The sequence below is a fragment of the Anabrus simplex genome, chromosome 1, assembly GCF_040414725.1.
Source record: "Anabrus simplex isolate iqAnaSimp1 chromosome 1, ASM4041472v1, whole genome shotgun sequence".
NCBI lineage: Eukaryota > Metazoa > Arthropoda > Insecta > Orthoptera > Tettigoniidae > Anabrus > Anabrus simplex.
The window spans coordinates 1,408,382,331-1,408,409,969 of NC_090265.1; the positions used below are offsets into that span (position 1 = coordinate 1,408,382,331).

Here is a 27,639-nt window from a genome sequence, read left to right on the forward strand (position 1 = left end):
TATCACGAGCTGACACAGGAAAATATTCTTAAGTTTACTGAAGTAATTATGTCACATGTGTAGTGTTAATATTAGATGACAAGCACATGTCTTTTTTGAAAATTAATATTTTGGCGCATGAATTACTGAACTGATCTCGATCAAATTATGTAAGGGTGGGGAGGGATGGGGAACTGTTCCGTTGGGTTTTCATGACAATCTCACACGACGCAAGTTTGACCGGGTGAAATGAGAGGCATATTTTCTCTGCTATTTGTTTCACGTCACATCTACGCAGACAGATCTTATGGTGACAATGTTGTAGGAAAGGGATTGGACTGGGAAGGAAGTGACCCAAGCTTTAATTAAGGTAAAGTCTCAACAATTGTTTGGTGTGAAAATGGGAAACCACTGTAAACCATCTTCAGGTCTGCCGACAGTGCGGTTCGACCCACTATCTTCCGAATGCAAGCTGTCAGCTACGTGATCCAAACCGCTTGGCCAGTCACTCGGTAAACAAGACACATTACTGTAGATAGTCAGTGACACAATTTTAGTTATAAGTAGGATACTGATTTTATCTTTACAGTTGTTATGTAGTATGTACTATTTATTTTGTACCAACTTATCTGTTTGCGTGCCTAGTGACACAGATTGCTAATTAGCCCGAGCATGTTCGAACCGTACCACTTCGTATCATTCCGCACCATTTGGCGCGAGCGCTTATATACATCGTAAGCTCACCAGACAAAAAAAAAAAAAAAATGGTCATCCCTTGAGAAATCATTACAAGCATCATTCAATACCGTGTAACTTCGCTTCTGGACTTGATAACCGCCTGGGTTCTGTTAGGAAGTGAGTCCACAAGGTTGTGCAGGTACATCGCATGTAGGTTAAGCCACTGGCTGATGATTTGATCGCACAATTCCACCAAATTGCGGGGATGCTGATTTCGGCGTTTTACCTGCTGTTCTGACATGTCCCACATACTTTCAGTGAGGTTCAGGTCAGGTGATTTTGCCGGCCGATAGGAATGTAATATTGCTGGGGCTGTATCTTAATTAAGGCCACGGCCGCTTCCTTCCCACTCCTAGCCCTTCCCTGTCCCATCGTCGCCGTAAGACCTATCTGTGTCGGTGCGACGTAAAGCAACTAGCAACAAAAAAAATGTAATACGGTGGGGGAGTGTTCAAAAAACCAGTCACATATGCGTCCAGTCCGATGAACTTCGTTGGTGCCATCTTGAAAATTTGGGGTATCAGTAGCATATTCATCATGTAGATGTTGACTGAAAGACAACTCCTGATCATCCAGAATGTTTAAATAATTATGGTGGTTCATGTTAGAAGTCACCTGAGTGAGCGGGTCTAATCTATGATACGAAAAACACCCCCAAAACATCACTGACTCACCGCCGGCTTGAACTTAACAAACTGCATCATCCTGTACTACGAGAAACGTTAGAGGAATGCTCATACATCCTCTCGCTGACAAGTCACTACTGCGTATACACTACTTAGCAACATTTTAATCTGAGGCGGTAGTGGTGAAATTGGCGACAACTAAATATGGATTACAATAGACTATCGCTACTATCCGTTACGTAGCCATTCTGTGTGTTACAATGCACTATCATTTTTACTGACGATGGTTCAACTTGAGAAAACTAACAGTCATACACTAGCTGAAACTTTCAATGCTGCGGTGCTTCTATCACCTGATGACATTTGGTATGATAAAGTGTATCTATTTATTACAGACGCTACACCCTACATGGATAAGGCATGCCAAGGGTTGACAATTATTTATAGTACTGTACGACCGTCCGCATACATCCAGGATGAAATGCTTCATTTGGCCTTCGATGCACTCGATGACGTACGTCATTGGAATACAGGTTAAAAAACACCGTGATTCGTCAGAGCACATTACGTTCCGCCAGTCAGCTACTGTTCACGTTCGTTGCTTTCTAGCCCATTGAAGATGAGCAGCTTAATGTACCTGTGTGAACAATGGCCTCTTGAGAGGTGACCGACTCCAAATGTTCAATGCATGCAGTTCCCATCGCAATGTTCTCTCGCTAACAGGTTACAGATTGCTCCATGGCTAAATGGGTAGCGTGCTGGCCTTTGGCCACAGGAGTCGGGTTCGATTCCCGGTGGGGTCGGGAATTTTAACCACAAGTTCACTGACACGGGGGCTGGGTGTATGTGTCGTCTTCATAATTTTATCCTCATCACGTCGCGCAGGTCGCCTACGGGAGTCAAATCGAAAGACCTGCATCTGGCGAGCCGAACTTGTCCCCGGACACTCCCGGCACTAAAAGCCATACGCCATTTCATTTACTGATTACAGCCATTTCTGTCGGGTTTGGAAGCGACTTTGATTCACAAGCCGTGAAAAGCGTCTCCGGTCCCTCTCACTCAATCTTCTTCCGACCACACTTCTGACATCGTGTTTCTTGGCCACGTGTAGTAAGACACGTAGAACAACCCGCTGTGAACACCAACAAATCCAGCTACTTCACGCACCGTATGACCGTGGGCACGGCTAAACACGATTGGCCCCTTTCTGCCACTCTGTCACGTCCGTACATCTAGCCATGTTGACGTACGTTGTCCGCTTGAAACACCTATGTCTCACAGATGCTACTGTCTTACGCTCACGTAGAGGCAGTGCGCCTGCGGTTGAGCACGGGACTCGTTCGCTGCGCCATCTGTACAGGCTTAACGATCCATCTTTGCGTGCTCACTAGGGTGACTCATTTTTCGTCCGGTGAGCTTATGATTCCATGCGGTTCTAAATTTTGAAGTCGGAGTCTGAGAGGAGTTATAATTGTATTTTTAATCCCCCTATGTTTTTTATTGATTATTGATGGGTGGTTCAATCCTATCTGAATACCTCTTCCTAGTGATATATAACACAGTGATGTATCAGAATATTTGGTCATTTTTGTAATTTTGTACATCATGTAACTTCAGCTGTAATTGTCCCAAATCTTCAACAGTGGTAGGCCTACTGTTATTTGGGGCGTAAGGTTCTCTAAGTATTGCTACAAGCTGCCTCTGTGGATCAGTGGTAGAGTGTCGGCCTCCGGATCCCAAGATAGCGGGTTCAAACCCGGCAGAGGTAGTCGGATTTTTGAAGGGCGGGAAAAAGTCCATTCGACACTCCATGTCGTACGATGTCGGCATGTAAAAGATCTCTGGTGACACATTTGGTGTTTACCCGACAAAATTAATTAAATCTCAGCCATAGACGCCCAAGAGAGTTCCGGTTTACTCGGTCTGCCATCTAGTGGGGGACTAGAGTAAAACGGAACGTCGAAATTGACGAGCAGACAGCCAGATGGCGTCAAATTGAAATGTCTGCACACGGTAGCTGAGGCCATACGATTATTATTATTATTATTATTATTAGTATTGCTACACACATCATGGGTCAGAATTTACATTCGGAAGTCGATACGGAGCAAATTGAGAAATTCTCACATTTTTGACCCCTGCATAATTTTGACGCTAAAGCTCGTAAGGCAGCTGATGTGATACCATCGTCTCGGGATTGAAGGTGACTTTCTAACGGTATCCCACTCAAGGGGTCAAAATTGATATTTTGACAGTTAACTTCCAAGGAAATTTCCATTTCAAAATTTGGGCTCCTTCATTACCGTGTAATTCTTCTGGGATTCAAGCCATTTTACTATGCGAATGTAAGGTGTCAAACTTTGGATACCTTCACAGCCCTCGTATGTCTTTTTATTGCAGAGCATTTATCACAATTCAAATCGTATTCCTCAAAATCGTCACTTCATTATTAACTGACGCCGACCAAGTGTCGTATTTTCTCTCATGTCACATTTTCCACCATACGATACTTCAGACATTCGGATCAGATCTTTATTTCAGGAGCTGTAGGTCCTAAAGTAAGCTCATGATTTCGTTACACTAAGTTTCCAATGTCTGTAGACTGATATTTTAGAATTGTTTCCGTCAAAATGGTTATAATATGTAGTAGGCCTACCATAGCTTTTAGATAGGACGTCTCATTTTATGATCCATCATAGTAAGTAATGCTGAACACCCCCCTTCCTGCCATTGTGGAGCACAGGTCATATGTTTGACATACGATTTTATCAATTACTCCTCACTTTCGCAGAATATCGATAATTAATTCTGATAATTCCGGTGCAGTCTTATCAATCGGAATCTTTCTGTGGGATTCTGTTTTGAGCAGAACCAGAATATTACACAGACTTCAGATCTATTTGAGATATTTAAGGTCTCCTTCGCTTGAATATCAATGGAATCACAAGAATCTAACTCTGCTTTCATTGTCTCCTGAATTATATTAGTTACAGACTCAATTCATTAATTCATACTGTGTTTCGCTTGATGTGCATATAAAGCTCAACGTGCTGGGCTGAGTGGCTCACACGGTTGAGGCGCTGGTCTTCTGATCTCAACTTGGCAGGTTCGATCCTGACTCAGTCCGGTGGTACTTGAAGCTTCAAGGTGCTCTACGCCAGCCTCGTGTTGGTAGATTTACTGGCATGTAAAATAACTCCTGCGGGACTAAATTCCGGCATATCGGTGTCTCCGAGAACCGTAAAAGTAGTTAATGTGACGTAAAGTAAATGTTATTATCATTATTATTATTATTATTATTATTATTATTATTATTATTATTATTATTAAAGTGTTGAAGGAATGTAGGTTGTTTACTGAGGGCAATTCTTCTTGTATTTCAGTGGTGTTGACGTTCGTGAACTGCTGGGATGTGAAATGGGCGACTCGTGTTCAGGACATATTCACGTACGCCAAGCTGCTGGCACTCTTCATAATCATCGCCACTGGAATAGTTCAACTCTTCAAAGGTGAGTAGCTCTTACTGTAGTATTGCCACTGTGGGAATAATAATAATAATAATAATAATAATAATAATAATAAGAAGCATTATTATTATTATTATTATTACAGATTTTTATGGCGATATTTTTTTAAATTTCATAAAACTTTTTTTTTTTTTTGCTAGTTGCTTTACGTCGCACCGACACAGATAGGTCTTATGGCGACGATGGGATAGGAAATGTCTAGGAATGGGAAGGAAGCGGCCGTGGCCTTAATTAAGGTACAGCCTCAGCATTTGCCTGATGTGAAAATGGGAAACCACGGAAAACAATCTTCAGGGCAGCCAACAGTGGGGTTCGAACCTACTATCTCCCGAATACTGGATACTGGCCGCACTTAAGCGACTGCAGCTATCAAGCTCGGTAAAACGTTTTCTAATTTTGAAAACGATGGAATGACTTTTTTGCAAAATAAAAAGTAACAGCACAAAAATCTTCAGCATGAAATATGATACCAAAAATCCAAGATATACGTAAACTAAAGTAAACTAATGTCAAGACCAAACCGCTTATATTAATTTGTGTTATAAAGAAATGTCTTTTTCTTCTTAGCCCACATCCTGCTGGGGTAGTGAGAACGAACTGTGTAACGCAATGTAGACGGCGGAATTTTACGGCCGGTTGCCCTTCCTGACACCAACTCTGCATGGAGGGATGTATTGGCTACTGCGTGTTTCTGTGGCGGTGGTGGTGGTTAAGTGTGAAGAGACGACACAGACACATAGCCCTCGAGATAGAGGAATTAACCAGACACGGTTTAAGTCCCTGGCGCAGTTGAGAATCGAAGCCGGGACCCCTGATCTGAGGGCCACGAAGCTAACCATTCAGCCAAGCGGTCCCAAAATACATATTTCCCCGAAATATGTGAACTCTAACAAGTACACTGGCAATAGCGATATTTATTTTGCAGTTGTATAGTTGTTATACTGTATACCACTCGCGTGACTTCAAAGAAAACGGTCACAATGCTGTTGGTTTTATGGACAAAGTCGAGTATGAAGTATCTGCATACTTCCTGCGTCACAAAGATATACCAAAACATTTACCAATTTATTTATTTAGATTATGGCTTTTAGTGCTGGAAGCGCCAAAGGGCAGAGGTTTTTCTATTTGCCCTGCGCATCTGGATGTGAGATGATGGTGATAATGAGGTAGGGAGAGGGTGAAAACCAGGGTCGGCACGTAGATTACTCCTGTCGAATAAGACAAAAGGTTCTGCTGAAGGCTTAACGCCTCCATCTGACGGAAAAAGAACTTTATGAAATCACTCACTCTATATGAACACTGCGGGAAGGTTTGGAATTGAATCCAGACTTTTCGTATGCAATCAAGTGATTAGAAATAATTGTATACAACCACCTTATCTTCCCTACCGAGCAGGTGGGCTGCATTTGTCAATGGGTCAAAAGACTAAATAAAAAACAACGTGTCGATGTATAGACGGGCGGCACCGCGATCTAGCGGTAGCATGCCTGCCTCTCACCTGGCCAGGTCAGGGATTTTTACTTGGACCTGAGCCTACGTGATTAAGACAGATTGCAATTGTGAAGCTATCTGACGGTCAGAGGGTGACCCACTTTACTAGTAGTAACTTGACTCTGAGAGAGCTGGAGTCTTTCATCTCTATTTCTGAAAATGGTGTGGGTTGGTGGTGATGAAGAGGTTCACGGCTCGTTAATCAGTCTGCTGATTGAACTGTCACAACATTGGCACCACTTATGGCGTGATGAGTTCCGGATGGTTGGTTCTCATCACATCCCACGTCATGTACACACTTCATAGATTGAGAAAATTAGAGCAGTTGTAGGCATAAGACATAATCAAATATGTACAGTAAAAAAAAACGTTAAACAGTATCTAGGAATATGGATATGGTATTCTCAAAAGCGTCCCGTCTCATTATCTCATCACGTACAATTGTCATATATAGGGAACGGAATTTTATGTGCTAAAAAACTTGCATGTTGATTGTCATGTACAAAAATTGTATACGGTACATTTGTTATTTCAATACTACAACATGTTGTGCATTATAGAAAATCACTCACCAAACATGTTAAGCCTATGGCGAGTTAAAATGGCAAGCTGTTAGAGTCAACAGTGACGACTTTGTGCAAGTTTGCTGTAAGAAACCGGTGTCGGTTGTCTGAGAACAAGCCGAGCTGAGTAACTCGGACGGTAGAGCGCTGATCTTCTGAGTCCAACTTGGCCGGTTCGAACCCGTCTCCGTCCGGGGGTATTTGAAGGTGCTCAAATACGTCAGCCTCGTGTCGGTAGATTTACTGGCACATTAAAGAATCCCTGCGGGACAAAGTTCCGGCACCTCGGCGTCTCAGAAAACCCTAAGAGTAATTAATGGGACGTAAAGTCAATAACATTATTATATCAGAAAAACGTATGATACCTCGAGAAGGACCATTGAGCATCATAAGAAGATAATCTTGGGTATTTTGTCAAAGGAACGTCACTTAACATTCTAATTTCACTAACATTTCTGCCCTTCCAGAACTAGGCAACTTTACACATTCCATTAAATCCAAGAACTAGGCTTTAAGTAATTTCTTCTCCTCAATGCCATGCACCGCATTGACTGTCTCAATGAACAAGCTGGTTGGTGGTTCTAATGTATTTATGGAGTGACACAAAAGACTCAAATATGCAGATATGTAAGATAATTCATTTTTAAAACTAACTGTCCTTAACTAAGTTCTGAATAAACTCAACGATGAAGCGTCGTCCTTAATTAGTTCATCTATCACAGACTTAAAATTTTAAAAAATTGTTTGCATAACATACTTCTAGTTTTAAACATGTCCCACAACGAGTAACTGTGTGTCTAGCAAAAGAGCATGATACGAATGTTTTACTTTGAACAAATCGTTTCTTGTTGGAGTTTTCACAAACACTTCTTTGCCGTTTGGAATTAATTTCTCTATTTCAGGATGTTAAATATACAACGTACCTGCTCACATAATCTGCTTAAACCATGTAGTATACAAGTAAGGAGTATCATGTTTGGGTAGCTTACAGAAAGGATTTCTGTTGTTGGAATTGGAATAAAGAAAGAAGTGTCAATTTATTTATTACGAAATTACAAAATTAAAAATATGTATTTACATAAAAATTCGTTGTGATAGTCGAGTTGTACAATCACTGGCTTCTGACGGAAGAGACTGCGGTTCTATTCGTGGCTATTCCATGTTTGATTTTTGAAATGCCCTCATACCGCTGTGATTCAGATTCCACGTAAAACTGGAGGAACCACAGCTTTGATCACGATATGAAGAATCGCGTAAAACCTACAAGATTAACGCTGGATGGAATATCCTAACGAGATAGAATAGAATGAAAAAAGGAATTGTCATACAGTATGCTATATACATTGTCGAAAAATAAAACCATAATATTCATGCACAGACTAAGAATAACATGCCATTTCAGAACATAACAATTAATTATGATTCCTGCACTAAAAGCTGTGCATGAGTAACTACTTCTTAAGCTTATTTCTGAATATATTTCAGATCTGATGGCTCTTTATTAAACAGCTTTAACGGAGTAATGAAATGGTTTGAACCTCGTCTTCTATAAGCCTTAACGAGGTACATCGACTTGGTTGGCTGACCTGGTATTATATTTATGAACATCACTTTTGAACTTGATTTTATTTTATCTGTTTTTGCGCGTACTTAAATAAGTGCATTATAAACATATGCGTTTACACAAGTCGTGAGAGAGAGCTTAATAAAAAGAGGCCCTCAGTGGGTCGTCACAGGCGATTTTGTTGCAATGCATAATGCCCTTTTCTGCAGAAGTAAAATTTTGGAAATCCGGCTGAAGTTTCCGCACAGTAGAAATTTGTACTGAAGAAGACTGCAAAAGAATGCAAAGTAGATATTTATAAAATATTGACTAGGAAATTTCTCTCTGATGGCTCTCGCTACTCTTAATAGTTTACTTGAAATACAATCTACGTGAGCAATCCATTTCAAATTTTGATCTAAATGTATTCCTAATAATGTTACGGGTTGATTATCATGACTTAATTGATTTCATTTAAATGAAATGTAAGTGACAGTCTTTTTATCATTTACCGAGACCAAGTTGGCAGAGAATCATTCATCTGCCATGTTCAATGTTTGGTTACATAGCACATTGAGATCTTTGACTATTTTAGCCTCATTTAGGAATGTGGTATAATCTGTCTGCATATGAAACTGAACAGATATTAAGCACTATGTTATAAGGTAAGTCATTTATTTGCACAAGAATTAGAAAAGGACCTAAGACAGAGGCTTGTAGAACATATTGAATAGGAAGTTCAGTTGATCGAAATCCATCCACTTTAACCGCCTGATTTCGATTACCAAGTTAAGAAACTAGAATGTTCATCTGTTCATTCTTAACACCACAGTAGTTAAATTTTGAAGTTTAAAGTGAATGAGAGGCACAATAAAAGGCTTTGTTGAGATTACGCAGAATGACCTGGGCAACTTTCTTGTTTTTAAAGCTTAATTACATGTTGCAAGAGGAATTCTATAGCTTCAGCAGTTTATTTACGTTTACGATAATCAAACTGGTTCTTGTACAGAAGGCTATTAGATTAATAATAAACTACTGCCGGTAGTTTTTGTTTGGATATGGAGTCCCGACCTCGTGTAGAGACAAACAGAGCAGGAGATAGAGTTGTGTCGTAGTAACTTACTTCTAAAATGGGGAAAGGCTGTAGCAGGATAAGATGAAGAAAACAACCTTTGAGTCAAATCCGGGCAAGTCGTTTGAATGAATAGCAGGCGTTAGCTCTTTAGCAGAGAAACATTCATGCCAATTTGCAAACGACTGCCGGTACCCTAAGAGGAGGTACCAATTTGAACATGTGGGTAGGATTTAAGTGCATCTCTGCGAAACTCGAGGTAGAAAAATTCCAAAAATTATCAGTCAAATGGGACATCAATACAAGCTTCCTATAATGCGTGCAACCTTTAAAACTAAATGTGACAATGTTCATGGAATTTTTCTTGTTCGTAATGTAACAATTTTTGTAAGAATGAAAATGAAAATCCACAGCCTGTAAACAGTCATTCGACCGGGTCAGGAATGGAATGAATGAAGCACCCATCTAGCCGCGAGGATAGGAATTGTGCCGGCTGCCGAAGCCTGTCGCACTCCTCTGGGGCAATTATTAATGGCTGACAGATGAAATGATATTGGAGAGTGTTTCTGGAATGAAATATGACAGGGAAAACCGGAGTACCCGGAGGAAAACCTGTCCCGCCTCCGCTTTGTCCAGCAAAAATCTCACATGGAGTGACTGGGATTTGAACCACGGAACCTAGCGGTGAGAGGCCGGCCTGCTGCCGCCTGAACCACGGAGGCTGCGTGCAAGAACAAATAATGACTAATATTCTTTGTATCAGGTTGATAGCTCATAAACCCTAGTACATAAATCAGTCGTAACCCTCTCCGTCGGGTGCGTCACAGTGAAAACAAAAACAGTAGGACCGGTTGCCTATCCTACAGTTTCAGCGTACCCTGTGTTCGTCTACGGAGTACCGTATATAAATGTACTATTTGGAAGCAGTAACAAAGCTTTTAATTCGCACATCGATGTCAAAAGTACACAGTTATTGTGTTTTCGTACAGATGACAATTATATACAATAGGTCGCTGTACAATACCGTAAACGAAACCGATTATCGTCCACAGACAACACAAAAGAAAAGGAGCTGTACTTTTTAATCCTCATCACTGTCCTCGTTGATAACTGGGCATATGTGTCCTTAACTGAAAATCCGACTCAAAATCTATGCCAGATGAACGATTTGTGTACTGGGGTCGGCACTATGTATGGACCAAGACTAGTTTTACGCCGGATGCGTTTCCTAATGCGAACGCTATAACGAGTGATGTATTCACTATTGCGTGTTTTTGTGATACGTTGTGTGTACAGCAAGTGAAGATGTGTATTACACACACAAACATCCAGTCTTCGAGCTTGACGGATTAACCAAACGTTGTTAAAATCGTAGGGCCGCACGGGAATCAAACCAAGGGCACTCTGAACCCAAGACCACTGCGCAGAACATTCAGACAAGGAATACCTGAGTGCCTATTGAATTACTTCGAAATTCATAATGTTCGTGCTTTCCCTTAAAAACGAAGGCCAAACATCTTCACTGATTATTTGTCCTTGATCACAACAGGCACATCGATTATTGCATACTTTCAAAAGAAACACAATTAACTCTACTAAACTACATAAATATCTTAAAATAACAAGAAACTTATCTCATTTCCTCAGCGGTGTTGGGATGGGCTAGACTGCATCTTTACTGCCAGCGAATCTTGCGACTGGCAGCGGATCGGCTGTTGTTCATCTGGGCCCCAGGCTGAACCTAGGTTAGGTCGGGTGACTCCGTGTAATCCATTTCCCCCATGCAGTTAGAGCTTCTCCATGACTCTTGGCTCGTTCATGAAAATACAGTAGATGAGTTGGATCAGACAATACATCTTAAAGAAATATTCTCTATAACAATCTTTCAATTGATAATAAATATTAGCCCTGTATAATTTAATCTAGCCTCTAATTGATTTTATATGATTATCTTCTCGACTAGTTTCATAATTGACTAACGACGGTGTAGATTCATTTCCTTTCCAAGGGCTACTTTGTAGTTGATCTTTAATTATGCTCTTCTGCGTCTCCGTGCGGAGATTGCGTAGGCGTAAAATGCTCTACTCGTCTCCCAGTTGTATTTTTCGTCGGAAAGAGTCTTCTTACTTCTTCTCTGCTGCTGGATATCGCTATGTTGGCAAATTCCACTTCTCAATTCGTTTCCAGGTGCGTATTACCTCTTCTTTCTGCAGTATTGTGATATACTTTTATTATCTAGGCTGAGTTATGTGTGAACACTTGGATTGCCGAAAAAGTAGTAGTTCGTTTTTTTTTACTGTTGTCCCGTCTTAACAATCACCAATGATTCTATGTATTGTGCTATCCTGCTAATCTGGATTTCTATGACCTTGCATGCTTATTTACTCTGTTGATGCCACCGACGGCCATTGTATTTAATCCGATCTAACATTTCTAAATTTAGGGATAGGGTCATGGTACAAATACAAATCATTTTTGCTGACCTATTATGAAATAAAAGAGCACCATGGCCTTGCAAAGCCAAGACAAAGTTAATTTTAATCAAATAAACATTGTTAAACACCAAGAATTTGGTATAGTTCAATCTGAATCACTGTCTATATGCCTAGCATAGATGTATGATGATATCGAGGGCGTCAAACATGGACTGGTATCTACCACTGATGGTATAGCTTTAATTTTCTTCTGAGTCCTCTGAAACATTGTAGGAATGTTTAATTATTTCTTGGTTTGACCTTCTCCTTCACAATTTTTTTTTATAATGTGGAGATTCAAATTTCAGCAACGTCTTATCGTTCGCTCTTCTCTGCGAATTTCATATATATGATTAAGGCTTGCAAAGCGTCAGCCCATGAGATGTGAGCTGAACGGGAAAAATCCGGAGAAAATCTATCTGTGATGCGTACCGGACTATCGGGTCTGCCGGTCTATCGAGTGCCAGATTATCGCGGTCTGCTGTACTACTACTGCTACTACTACTACATTCATTCAACAGTAACGAGGCGCCACCCAATCAATACGGCGCGCCACCGAAGTCAAGGAACTCCCCGGCTCACTGCATGACCTCACAGTGTGTTTGTTGAAACCTATTCTTTCTTTCTTTCTTTCTTTCTTTCTTTCTTAATCTGCTTACTCTCCAGGGTTGTTTTTAACCTCGGACTCAGCGAGGGATCCCACCTGTACCGCCTCAAGGGCAGTGTCCTGGTGCTTCAGACTCTGGTCGGGGGATACAACGGGGGAGGATGACCAGTACCTCGCCCAGGCTGCCTCACCTGCTATGCTGAATAGGGGCCTTGCGGGGGGATGGGAAGATTGGAAGGGATAGAAAAGGAAGAAGGAAGGAAACGGCCACCTTAAGTTAGGTACCATCCCGGCATTTGCCAGGAGGAGAAGTGGGAAACCACAGAAAACCACTTCCAGGATGGCTGAGGTGAGAATCGAACCCACCTCTACTCAGTTGATCTCCCGAGGCTGAGTGGACCCCGTTCCAGCCCTCGTACCACTTTTCAAATTTCGTGGCAGAGCCAGGAATCGAACCCGGGCCTCGGGGGTGGCAGCTAATCACACTAACCACTACACCACAGAGGCGGACATTGAAACTTATCCAGAATTAAAACGAATTGGTTCGTGTAAACAGTGTTTGAATATAAATACAATAATGCATTATTGGGTATATTTTAATTAGACATACACTGCTTTACATTGTAAGTTCAGCGAGCTTGTAGTTTTATGTGACTGTAGAAATCATGAGCATACACACAGGACCTCCATTTTACGTGAAATTTGAATCACAGAGACGTACCTAATAAACAACCTTACGATTAATAATAATAATGTTATTTGCTTTACGTCCCACTAACTACTTTTTAAGGTCTTCGGAGACGCCGAGGTGCCGGAATTTAGTCCCGCAGGAGTTCTTTTACGTGCCAGTAAATCTACCGACACGGGGCTGCCGTATTTGAGCACCTTCAAATACCACCGGACTGAGCCAGGATCGAACCTGCCAAGTTGGGGTTAGAAGGCCAGCGCCTTAACCGTCTGAGCCACTCAGCCCGGCAACAACCTTACGATTCATACACTGCAGCTAATTACTTAAAATAATAGCTTATCAGTTCGCAATGGCCTATGTTTAACTTGTGATGCTGCAGAAAACGTTTCGCTACTCGTGTTCAAACATCCAACCAAGTTCGATTGTTATATTGTACTAACGTGTGTATCCGTAATGATGTACTATCTTGAAACAACACATCATAATAATAAACAGGGAAGTCATATGTAACTGTTGAAATTGTGGTCATAGTTTCGGGGTCTGCAGTTTTGCGTTGTATTCTAAACACTGGGAGGAAGTTTTTCATTTTAAAAGTCCTGGGTTCAAACAGCGGCCTCCTTGGTGAAAAGCTTGCATTGACGGCACTTTGCACTCATATCCTCACTATAACACCATTTACATAGGCAAAGTACGATAGATTCTGGAGAAGTCACACTCAAGGTACAGTAGGCACAGGAAGATGTCCAACAGGATTAAACCATTAATTCTGGTCTTCAGCTGGTCAATGTAACAAGTATTAGAATGTCCACATCATCAACTTCGCCTTGCCTCATGGTAACTTAAAAGTTTCAAGTTTGTCGTCCAAGCCGTCCCAGCTGCCTTAAATAAAACAACTTAAGAATACATTAATAAAAGATCACGCATATCATCGTTAAAGAAGCTCTTCAGCGAAAAATCCTAGTTTTGTTTTAAGACTGTTAGGAAGTAAGGGAAATTAAATACATAACCGACATTACATTAGCTATCTTCGTGTCTCAATTACTTTTAGTGCTATTTCTGCCTAACTGCTTCGGTCATTTTAACAGTTATTAATTAGTGATATTAATGGTAATATTACATCGCTGTTAAATTGAACAGAAGCAGCTGCCACTGTGGATCAGTGGTAGAGTGTAGGCTTCTGTATCCTAAGATAGCGGGTTCAAACCCGGCAGAGGTAGTCGGATTTTTGAAGGGCGAAAAAAAAAGTCCATTCGTCACTCCACGTCGTATGTTCTGGTGACACATTTGGCGTTTACCCGACCAAATTCATTAAAATCTCAGCCATAGACGCCTAACAGCGTTTCTGTTTACTCGGTCTGCCATCTAGTGTGCCTAGAGTAAAACGGAACGTCGAAATTGACGAGCACACAGCCAGATGATGTTAAATTAAAATGGCTGCACACGGTAGCTGAGGCCATACGATTATTATTATTATTATTATTATTATTATTATTATTATTATTATTATTATTATTATTATTGAACAGAAGAAAGGTAATATAATATAATGTTAATACAGAAATCTACATTCCTCACTAAGTATTTGATTGCTTAAAATGTTGTACCGGAAAGTGGTAGTTACCTTACGCGTAAGATCCGAAAACAACATTTCACATATTGTAATGTCAATTTACTAAGAAAGAATCAGAGGTTGGAGATTCTGAGAAAAACAATCATTTTTAAAATGGGTTATTCAGGAAGTAATAATAATGTTATTTGCTTTACGTCCCACTAACTACTTTTGCGGTCTTCGGAGACGCCGAGGTGCCGGAATTTAGTCCCACAGGAGTTCTTTTACGTGCCAGTAAATCTACCGACACGAGGCTGTCGTATTTGAGCACCTTCAAATACCACCGGACTGAGCCAGGATCGAACCTGCCAAGTTGGGGTTAGAAGGCCAGCGCCTTAACCGTCTGAGCCACTCAGCCCGGCTATATATTCAGGAAGTAAAAATGTCAACTGACTGGAAAGCCGATGACATCGTCACAGACATCTCCAATATCTGCCAATGCGCACGGGATTTTTGACATGGGAAGTACGTCTTTGTGATTCAAATTTCACGTAAAACACGTGGAGGTCCCGTGTGTATGATCATGATTTCTACAGTCACATAAAATTACGAGATTGCTCATTATTTATTATACTAATATTCAAACATTGTTTACAAGAACAAATTCGAGACCTTGATCACTATTTCAACAGTTACATAGGACTTCCTTGTTTGTTATTATGATGTGTTGTTTCAAGACTTTAAATCGTTACAGATACACATTAGTACAAGATAACTATCGAACATGGATGTTTGGACACATGAATTTTTTTTGCAGCATCGTAAGTTTTCTTCAAACTTAATAGGTCCAATATGGCACATTTAAAAAATTCGGGAGAAAATTTGAACGGATATGCTTTAAATGCAGCAACCTCGAGTCGAATAAAAGTCTTATGCGGAATAAAAGTCCGGAACACCGGTATCACTTATAAATTTGAAGGGAGGTGAAAAATTATTATTATTATTATTATTATTATTATTATTATTATTATTATTATTATTATTATTATTATTTATCTCGTGCTAGTCATCTCTAGTGCTGATATTACAACACCAGTTACTGCTCGCCTGTTGAATGCACTACCCACCACGCCCATGCGTTACAAGGGTTGCCGAGATGGTAGGCGCCCACGCCGAGTATTGTACAGCAAAAGGTCAAAGGTTAGTGAAACGACTCAAATTAACTCCATTAGCCCACGCGAGTGGATTTGAGATTTAGGACATTCTGTCTTGTGTATAATCTGTACACAGTCCTCTTTCTAAAGGTAAAGACTGGGTTTGTCTGAATTATTGAATCAGATGATACATAGAGTAAATACGTAGTGATGATAATCTACGTAACATTTCTAGTACCTGGTCAAATAATGTAACTTCACTGTATAGCAGCAAATAACAGGAATTATCATGTAAGGTGGATTGCATATGCTCTTTCATTCCCATGAATATTAATCCTTTCTGATTGTAAGTAAGCAGACTTTAAATAAAGTAGTCGTCCATAATAATAATAATAATAATAATAATAATAATAATAATAATAATATGGCCCCAGAAACCGTGTGCAGATATTTCGATTTGACATAATTTATGCAGCCTGTGTGTCAGTGTCGATGTTTTACTCAGCCAGATGGTAGGGAAACAAGAACTGTCTTGGGCGACCTGTTGCTGAGAATCAATTAATTTCGTCGAGTAACGCCCTTGTGTTATCAGAGATCTTTTAACCTCTTCATGCACGAATTATTTTAAAATATAATTAAAATTCCCTTTTTAGTTTTTGGCTACGTTTAGCCTTTTGGAACACAAAAATATTAATTTTGAATTTTTCGATCCCTAACTTCTGTAAATACAGATGTGGCGTCATATGACACCTCCATGCAATAAGGGGTTATGTATAAAAGAAGACTTACGTAGGAAACGTGTATTTTATTCCACATAAAACAGTTCAACAATCATGATAATATTTACCTACAGTAAATAATAAAGTAAAATTAAATTTGTTTTCATTTAAATTCTTCTTCTTCTTCTTCTTCTACATCTGCTGCTGAAAATCCTTCTTTTCGAGTTCCAAAATTATCGTTCTTCAGATGCTGCTAATTTCAATAAAACCGGGCGAATTGGCCGTGCGGTTAGGGACGCACAGCTGTGAGTTTGCATCTGGGAGATAGCTGGTTCGAACCCCACTGTCGGCAGCCCTGAAGATTTTTTTCTGTGGTTTCCCATTTTCACACCACTTCACGCAATATGTGATTGATTCATGTGACATCATAGGTCCATCATCCGTTTCATTTCTATCTATGCTGTTAGCTTCAACACTTTCACTATTGTTACACTGATATTGTTCTATGTGCTTCAACTCATCAATAGAAATCAGTTCATCACCTGAAAGGCTACATTCATCAGCTTCATATTCTAAGGGGATGTCATCTTCGCTCCTTAATTGACGTAAATAAGTCTTAATTTCCTCTGGAGACAACTTTTTAAAGTTAAAGCCACCTAAAATAAACAAGTAAAATGTGCTTAGTCATACAACCTTAAAAATTAGCTAGAAACTTTTGTTTACCATAATTGCATGACGGTGTCATATGCCACAACATACATTTATAGACATAAACTACTTTTAGTATAACATAAATCACTATTATTATTTATGTTGCCTTTAATACTCCATATAGGTGAAGAAAACAATTTTTCTTACCAAGAAATACGAATTGTTTGTGTTGCGAACCAGCTGCAAACTACCTTCACAACAGTTTCCATCAAGGGACATATCTCACTTGGTAGAAATGGAGGGAAACCATGACTGATTCAAGATATCATTGTTAAACTACAAGATAATGCGCTCTAAACTTCAAATAACAGGACTCGAATGTTGAGACAATGACTTGCTTAACTAACCGCACACTGAGTGACCCCGTCCCATCCGTCAGTCCAACATTAAAATCTTTGGACGAACTGGAAATCGAACCTCCATACTTTGGGCTAGAGCCAAATATGCTGCGTCTCTAGGATGAATAATAATAATAATAATAATAATAATAATAATAATAATAATAATAATAATAATAATAATAATAATAATAATAATACATATGTTCTAAAATGACTAAGTACGTACGTGAATGAAGATATTAAGACGGTGTCCTAAACGAAACAAAAGAGAAAAGTGCATTCATGCATTCATAAACACAATCGTCGCAGTACGTACATTCAACACGTTACATTTTGTGGCTTGGAACGAGCTTTACTCACTTAGTGTTACAGTGGAAGACAAAACCTGCTACGTTTCCTAAAGACCGTTAGTTTCTCCTAATTCCCGTCTGTAGAACACAAAACATCTTCCGCATAGCGAATTTTATATTAGTGAACCAGTGTTGTCTCAGATTCACTCGATCTGGCGACTGACTAGCTTTAAGATGAGTGATCTGCTGTCAGTAATGAGGAAAATAATATACCTTAGACTCCAAAATACAAATCCAACTTGCCCAGTGTCATGGGAAAACAGAGCCTAGATTTGAAATCACAAAGATAGTCAAATAAATAATGTAATTCGGGAAGTTGACACATTTTATAAAAATACTCTTACTGCCAATCAAAAATACAGAATTGAATATCACGTGGGATACTAATGTTTCCTACCACTTAGGGCTTAATGTTATTGGATTTACGTCCCACTAGCTACTTTGACGGTTTTCAGGGACGTCTAGGTGCCAGAATATTTTCCCGAGAGAACACCTTCAAACACGACCAGACGGGATTTATTTATTTATTTTTTATTTATTTATTTATTTATTTATTTATTTATTTATTTATTTATTTATTTATTTATGTGTATTTATTTATTTATTTATTTATTTATTTATTTATTTATTTGTGTATTAATTAATTAAGCTTGCTAAGCTATAGCCCTTCGGGACTGTTGCGTCTTGGATTTTTAAGTTTATTTGTGTATTTATTTGTTATTTATGTATTTGTCATATGGCTGTTAGTGCCGGAAGTATCCTTGGACATGTTTGGCTCGCCTGGTGCTGGTCTCTCTAGTTGACTCCCGTGGGCGACCTAGCCGTCTGGATGGGGAGAGGGCGAAGCCAGGTGACGGTATATAGCCTACTTCTATCGAATAACATTAAGCGATCTGCTCAGGGCTTAATGGACCTAAACCATCACCAGCGTCATTATTGCCCTCATTCAATATGAGCACTGCAGAGAATCCAGGCCTTTGGCATGGAATATAGTGATAAGAAATTATATACCACCAACTTTCCTACCCTGCCGGCCAACATTTTAATGGTGCTTCATTCTCCACCAACGGGATTAGAAGCGGCTAACCTCTGTGTCAGACGAAATACAATTGTCGCCTTAACGATCATGGCCACCAGGCGGACTGGGTCAGAATTGAACCCGCATATATGGACTCGGAAAGCCTGCGCTCTATCGTCTGAGCTTTTGGATAACCCTTGTAACCACTGTATGCATGTTCATTTCTCAGCCTGAAGGCTGGTTGGTTCCTCAACAGCTCCACCATCAGCTGTCATAGACAGCCTAGGCATGAGGAGTGAGGTACTTTCCCGTTGCCGTCCCCACTGAGCCAGAAGTTGCTATTCCATATAAGTCTGCCAAGCCCACTGAAATGCATGCGCCAGTCGACACTGTAAGCAATATTTTCACACCATTCATAGCAGGGACTGGCTGCATAAGGAATGGCATTACTAGCATCGCTCATACCTCAGTCACTTTCACATTGTAAAATCTAAGGATAAGACTGATACAGATTCACGAAAGTAACAAAAGTAACAAAATTGCTGTAGCCCACACCAGAAAACATAATAAACACTAGGTCTCGCCAACAAAGGGATTGTAACCAGTAGCAAGAAGAACTAGGTAAGTTGGTCGTGCGGTTAGAGGCGCCCGGCTGTGTGCTTGCATCCGGGAGATAGTGGGTTCGAACCCCACTGTAGGCAGCCCTGAAGAGGGTTTTCCGTGGTTTCTCATTTTCACACCAGGCAAATGTTGGGGCTGTACCTTAATTAAGGCCACGGCCGCTTCCTTCCTATTCCTAGGCCTTTCCTATCCTATCGTCGCCATAAGAAATATCTGTGCCGGTGCGATGTAAAGCAAATTGCATCTTTAAGGGGACCAAACAAATTAAATTCAAATGGTGCAAAATCCGGGATGTAGAGCGGATGAGGAAGAACAGTCCATCCAAGTTTTGCGATGGCTTCATCTATGCGCAGGTTTCTGTGTGGCCTTTCGTTGTGATGTGTAAGGAGGATGTTGTTGACATGTTTATGCGGACGAACACGCAGAAACCGTCCCTTCAAAATTCTCATATTCTAGATGTAATCTTCTGGGGGTACTGTGTGACCAGCAGACAATGTGGCAACAAGAATCACTCCTTGGCGGCTTAGGGTCCTGAGTTGAACTTTTTTCTTGCGAGGAGAATTCTTGTGATGCTTCTCTATGGGCTGTAGTTTCGTCTGCACTAATACCTTCCTTCAACATGACAACGTAAGGTCACACAGAAACCTGCGCATCCTTGAAGCCATCGCAAAACTTGAGTGGACTGTTCTTCCTCATCCGCCCTACAGCCCGGATCTTGCCCCATGTTTCAACCCCTGTGACGACTTTGGATAAAAAATCATCATCAACCTCGTGATCTTCAAGCGACTCTGCTCATATGGTCCTCCTTTGATCCTTATTGTCATCAATTAGGCACATAGTGACCCACTTGGAAGAAACCTTTGAACAGCCCAGCGGTGGATACCCACAGAGATGTCAAGTTGAGTAGCCACTTCTTTGGATGCTATCCACGTATCGCCCGTATGCGCGCTGAACAGTCGCCGATGTCTCATCTGCAAGCGGACGTCCCCTAACGTTAAAGATCTGACACACCGGGCGAGTTGGCCGTGCGCGTAGAGGCGTGCGGCTGTGAGCTTGCATCCGGGAGATAGTAGGTTCGAATCCCACTATCGGCAGCCCTGAAGATGGTTTTCCGTGGTTTCCCATTTTCACACCAGGCAAATGCTGGGGCTGTACCTTAATTAAGGCCACGGCCGCTTCCTTCCAACTCCTAGGCCCTTCCTATCCCAACGTCGCCATAAGACCTATCTGTGTCGGTGCGACGTAAAGCCCCTAGCAAAAAAAAAAATCTGACAGTCTCGTTTTACCTCGTTTTGAGCGTCATACTCTGCTTACTCAGCGACTGACTGTATTTCTAGGCACTGCCTGATCTCCATAGACATTTTTAAGTGTCTGTGAATATTTGTAATTGTCTCCTGTTCTAGAAAAATAAATTCAATCACAGCTATCTGTTGTGTACATACTTCATGTCCTGTAGCCATGGAGACGGTAGAATAATATCCACGGAATATCCTGCCTGTCGTAAGAGGTGACTAAAAGGGGCTTAACTTGGGAGCGTGGGTTGGTGACCGCGGTTCCCGTAGATGAATCTGCCATTGTTTCCACTTTCTTGTGTGAGGCTTCTCACTTTTATCTTTCCTATCTGATCTCTGTTGACCAAGTCTTGTTTTTTTCGACCCCGGCGGTATTCGGTTTCCGAGGCCTAGGGAGTCTTCCATATTCACACCCTACGTGGCCATTCTCTTACTTTTGCTGATACCTTCAGTTTTCGAAGTGAAAAACCTCATCCGTTTTCCTTCTGATTAGTGCTAACGGAGGATGGTTGCCTAGTTGTACTTCCTTGTAAAAAAGTATCCACCAACACCAGTAGCCATTTTACGACACAACTATTACGTTACAACGACAACGATGAAACTTAATCGCATTGCCAAGGAAGGTTTATAGTTGCTGTGTATACAATTATCCAACATCTCATTTCACAACAACAAAAGAAAGGATGTGCGTGTTACTTATTGAATCGCCCTAGTGTTTGAAGGTACTCAAATACATCAGGCTCGATTTAAAATGAACTTCTGCGGGACGAAATTCAGAGCCTTTGGTGTGTCTGAAAACCATAGAAGTAATTAGTGGATAATAATAATAATAATAATAATAATAATAATAATAATTAAGTGTTTAATGTTACATCAATCGTAATAATATATTTTAAAGGGTGGTGGATGTCTGAATATTTTTATGAAAAGAGGTTCGTTAATTTGCCAGTAAATCTATCATCACGAATGTTTCACATGTAAGCACTTTTTAAATGCCAGTGTACTTCGCTGAGATTCGATTCGATCATGCAACCTTCAGTATAGAAAGTAAGCGCCTAACTATACAGACATATACCTGGTACGAAGGCAACAGCCATTTCGTACCAGAACTGAACTGACAATGATATGAGATGAGGCACTATGTTTCCATCATGTTAATACAAAGTCCATCCAATTGTGTGTCAAGTGGAGTACAACGAAATGTAATTCCTTGACGGGAAGAAGATGAAAGACCGCTCTAACGAAGTCTCTTCAGACATGTCTCCGAGTGTAACACGACAAACGAGACTATGCCCTCTCTGCAATCACAGACGTACGAGTCTCGGTCGTGAAACTGAAGTCATGACACTAGGACAGCAACCAAATGCACGTCATATGGATTGTTGTTCTTTTTTGGCTGAGTGTTTAAAAAACCCAGAACTATTTCTGGAGAGATGTAGAGGCTACAGTGCACTATGTCTTCTGGTACGAAGTAGAAAAAAGTTAGCTTAACTGACCTGTTTCAATCTTATTCTTCTGATTGACAATATGAAAGAGACTGAGGTACGAGGAATGCCAGAAATGCAGTTTTCTTGCAGCCAGTCCCTATTTTGAGTGGTGTGAACGTGGTATTCATAGGATCGGCTGGTTTGTACATTGTAGTGGGCTTGGCGGGTTGATATTTAATAGCTAGCCTCTTCTGTCTCAGGATGAAAGAAACGACAAAATGCTACTCTCTTCATTTCCCTAGAAAGCATCTTCAGTGATACTTATGACTTAATATGTCCATTATAGCTGTTTGTAGAGTTGTTGGTGATTCAACCAGCCTTCGGGCACTCGACTCAACTTACGTGGCACGTACAACCAACTTCGCTGCTGCGTTCTACACATAGCTTTAACCTTATGGACATTAAAAATTCAGCGTTGTGATTATTTTGAAAATCGAACAAGTTCTACTCAACGAATGTATTCAAAAATGCCCCATTTGCCATCCACAGACCACCCGGTTCGACTGAATCACAAATCAGGCCGCCAGAAGACGTGCTACGTATGAAGCATGAGCTGTTGACATATAGACATGGACAAAAGTATTCATACCCCTACCCATCCAATACAAAATGCTTTATTGTTGGACCAATACGGAGTACAGGTCAAAATTACTAAACCAAACGTATACCTTGCACAGCAGAGTACATTAAAAAGCACAAAATAAACTGGAAGTAAATAACAGTACATAACAAAGCAAAACATTCGTACTACATGCCACTACTTGTCTGGACATGAGTATTCATACCGTATCCCTGCAGAGGTCATAACTCAATGAAGAAACAGATATTACCAACTCGATCAGTAGCGAGTTTGTTTGCCTTTCCTCTATATTATTTCTTTTAACCTGCTGGGCATTGAGAACACCAGTTTCGTGTTAGTGCAGAAGAAATGTTCCCCCATTCTCGTCGTAGTAACTTTTTCAAGTGTGCTTTACTTGTTATGTGGTGTTTTCTTAGTCTGGACTCCAATTCTCTCCATAGATGTTCGATGGGGTTGGTATCCGGCGATTGGGGAGGTGTTTTTAGTGTGTGCGGCGTGTTGTAGAGTACCCACAAACGAACAATTTCCGCCATATCTTTGGGGCTATTGTCGTGTTGGAAGTAAAACTCACTGGAAATCCCAAGCTTTTTGGTGCTTTTGCGAAAGTTTCCTTTCAGGATAGGCGTATTCAGATATTGAAATCTGTCCATGGTCTCCCCGATAAATACCAACTCCTCAACACTTCAAACGGCCATTGAGCCCCACACCATAACCCCACCCCCGTCGTGCTTCACAATGGTATGAATGAATGAATTTATTGTCCGACTCGTTGGCTGAACGGTCAGCGTACTGGTCTTCGGTTCAGAGGGTCCCGGATTCGATTCCCGGCCGGGTCGGGGATTTTAACTTTCCTTGGTTAATTCCAGTGGCCCGGGGGCTGGGTGTTTGTGCTGTCCCCAACATCCCTGCAACTCACACACCACACATAACACTATCCTCCACCACAATAACACGCAGTTCCCTACACATGGCAGATGCCGCCCACCCTCATCGGAGGGTCTGCCTTACAAGGGCTGCACTCGGCTAGTAATAGCCACACGAAATTATATTATTAATGAATTTATTGAACTGAACATAACAGGCTTTCGCCCAGTTACAATGTTCCAATAAAATAAACACTCACAGACTATATCTAGACACTAACTGCTTCACAATGGTAACAAGGTTCTGCTCATCGAGCTGTGTGTCGGGGCGTCTCCACATTAAAATGGGTCCATCACTTCGGAAAATATTAAATTTTTCTCATCTGTAAACATCACTGTCGACCAAAACGCATTATCTTTCGCCACATATTCTTTTGCAATTTGCAGTCTCTTCCGTCTGTTCACTTTCGTTATGTGCGCTTTCTTTCTTAGGACCCTAGATCGATACGCAGGGAGTGAAGGATCATTCTTACTGTTTTGTGTGACACTGCATTATGGAAATATTCTGCCTGCTGCGATACTATTGCCGGAGATGTAGTGTACGGTTGTTTTTTAATTGTGGTTACTATGAATCTTTCTTCTCGTGCAGTCAGTTTCTTCGGACGTCCATTTCTTTTCTTGCTTATAAGAACATACTGTCCTTTTAACCTTTGTATGATGCTTTGCACAGTTGGTTTACTTCTTCCAATTATGTTTCCGATCTCAGAATACGATTTTTCTTGGTGGTGAAGGCGTAAAAAAAGTCGTCTCTCTTCAACACACGTTTGCCTAGTTTTCTTCGCCATTGGACTAGTACCATCTCCGACCAGCTGATCAGTCCATCTCTGCATCTACTACACAACTAATGCCACGGAACAACACAGGTTTCTGTTTACTCGTTCAAACCCCATTTTTACACGTAAGGTATGAATACTTATGTCCAGACAAGTAGTGTCATGGAGTACGGATTTGTTACTTTGTTATGTACTGTTATTTATTGCTTTGTAATGACCACTGCTGTACACGTATACGTTTGGGTTTGGAATTTTGACCTGTACTGCGTATTGGTCCAGCAATAAAGCATTTTTCACTGGATGGGTAGGGGCACGAATACTTTTGTCCATGTCTGTAAATCGTTCTTTCACCTTCTTCTGACAGCTAGGTATTCGTTGTACTGTGCCCATAAACATTTTGAAAAATTGCACGGTTTAACAGCTTTTAGTCGTCGTAAGTAACACGCAAAGGAGAAATGGATATGCAATGGGTTTCTTTTCCTATGTGACTTCCCTTGGTTAACTGTTCCGTCTATCTCTGCCTACACCGGACCACTATTCTTTGTCTGTCAACGCTACAATACACAGCAGCAACTTAAACTCCAGACGCTGATAGCTCTCAGACAACCATTGCCAACTAAGATCTCAGTCCTCCTGGCTAAGAAAAGACTGCGGAATATGAAGCTATAAAATGTTTGTGCAAGAGAGACGGCTGATCTCTTAACTGTCCAAGTTTTTAGCAGTGTCATCCCTCTCATTATATATAGTATTGATTCCTGTGTTAACTTGAGAATGTGTATTGTGTTTTTAAGTGCATCGCAACAGTGACAATTTTTCACGCAATCTTTCGTTAATTAATCTTTCATTAATAATTCATTTTAACCCATAGTTTGTTTGCTCTCATTCTTCTGCAGTTCAGTTCAACATGAACTCTGTTGTTTTCAGAGCTGAATTTTAAATGTGTTCATTTATATAGTATATCTTACCTATGTATATTTTTGGCAGTATGGTCGATACAGACCAAATGCCATACCTTCAATAATAATCGAAAAACTCTTGTTCTTTTCCGACCTCAACACTCACGCCCTTCGTGGCCGTTCTCTTTCTTTCGTTATTTCTTCGAAGGATCGACCCCCTTCCCTTTTTATTTTCTGATTACTGTCTAGTTTTACTTCTTAAAAGAAAAATCTGCTTCGCCAGCACCATTACTTTCAAATAATCAGTGTCATGTTAACTATTCTTACTCGGCCTTTTTTTTGTTTATTAATGTTTCTGCTTCTTTTTCTGCCTATTTTCCCAAACTCTGACGGCGCAGTTGCAGTCCCGGATGAAAGCTCACAGCCGCGCGCCTCTAACCGCACGGCCAACTTACTAAGTTCTTCGTGCTACTGGTTACAATGCCTTTGCTGGCGAGACCTAGTGTTTATTATGTTTTCTGGTATGGGCTACAGCAATTTTGTTACTTTCGTGAATCTGTATCCTTAGATTTTAGAATATGAAAGTGACTGAGGTATGAGCGATGCTAGCAATGCCATTCCTTATGCAGCCAGTCCCTGCTATGAATTGTGTGAAAATGTTGCTCACAGTGTCGGCTGGTACATACATTTAAATGGGTTGGCAGACTTATATGGAATAGCAACTTCTGGCTCAGTGAGGAAGGCAACGGGAAACTACCTCACTCCTCATGCCTAGGCCATCTATGACTTTTTGGAAGAGCCGAGTTGGGCTCAGAAAACCAGAGTTCTACCATCCCAGCTACTCAGACCGGTTGGAAGTGGTTTGGCATCGCACTAGGTCGAATAGGTTTTCGGCAATGATGGGATAGGAAAGGGTTAGGAAGGAAACGACCTTGTCTTCAATTAAGTTACAACCTCCGCATTCGACTGGTGTGAAAATGTGAAATCATGGGAAACCATGGAAATCAGACTTCAGAGCTTCCTACGGTGGAGTCTCCTGAATTCATGCTAACAGCTATGCAACCCATAGTCCACAGCCAGCTCCGTAGGTACTATGTGGTTAAATGTCACATCAGGATGGGTTTTTTAAAATTCGTATGGCCTTCGGAGAGACCTAGTGCAAGTCTTTCGAATTTACGCCTATAAACAACCTGCGTATCTGTGAAGATGGGATCCTGCCAATGATGAATTATAATTAACCATATTATCATTTAGACTTTCACGGCCCGTGTAACTATTCATTAGTTATATTTTTTGGGCTTATGCCGTGTAAATAATTGTAAACACACTCAACGTTTCAAAAGGAACCTTGCCTTTCTTCATCAGGAGACAAAAGAGAAAAGAAACGACGTATTGATGGTTGCTAGGAGAAAGCAACAAGGAAGCTTCAAATGGTGCCCAAAGATGTAAAGGGGACGCCATTTTAGCCCAATGCTAGAGACAATGAATAGTAACAGCAAAGCATTACTCTCTAATGGTTCTGATTATAGGTAGCCATGATTCACTGAGGTTGTAACCTGTATCGCGGTTGAAATTATCTGGGTGTTTACGTATTTCAACCGCCTCCCTGATAATTCTTGGGCGATATTGCTTTATACGGGCAAGAACATCCACTTCTTGGAACAAGACATCATGACCAGGTGTTAAAGCATGATCAGCAACAGCTGATTTATCAGGTTGGTTGAGTCTGATACATCTGGTATGTTCTTTAATGCGAGTACACACCGTTCTCGAAGTCTGCCCAATATAAACCTTGCCACAAGTACCGGGAACTCTGTAGATACCAGGTTGTTGTAATTTAGGCAAACTATCCTTAGTTGGTCGCAGGAGTTGCCTAATCTTAATTGATGTTCCAAAAACAGTTAGTACATGGTACCT

At 40.8% G+C, this 27,639-nt stretch overlaps 1 protein-coding gene across 1 annotated transcript in view; it reads left to right on the forward strand.

The window, feature by feature from the left end:
* LOC136858375 (Y+L amino acid transporter 2) overlaps nucleotides 1–27,639 on the forward strand; it is a 498,889-nt gene that overhangs the window by 322,348 nt on the left and 148,902 nt on the right. Inside the window, exon 3 of the mRNA XM_067137871.2 lies at nucleotides 4,727–4,852. Within this exon, the coding sequence (XP_066993972.1) occupies nucleotides 4,727–4,852 (126 nt within the window). The remainder of the gene's footprint in view (nucleotides 1–4,726; nucleotides 4,853–27,639) is intronic.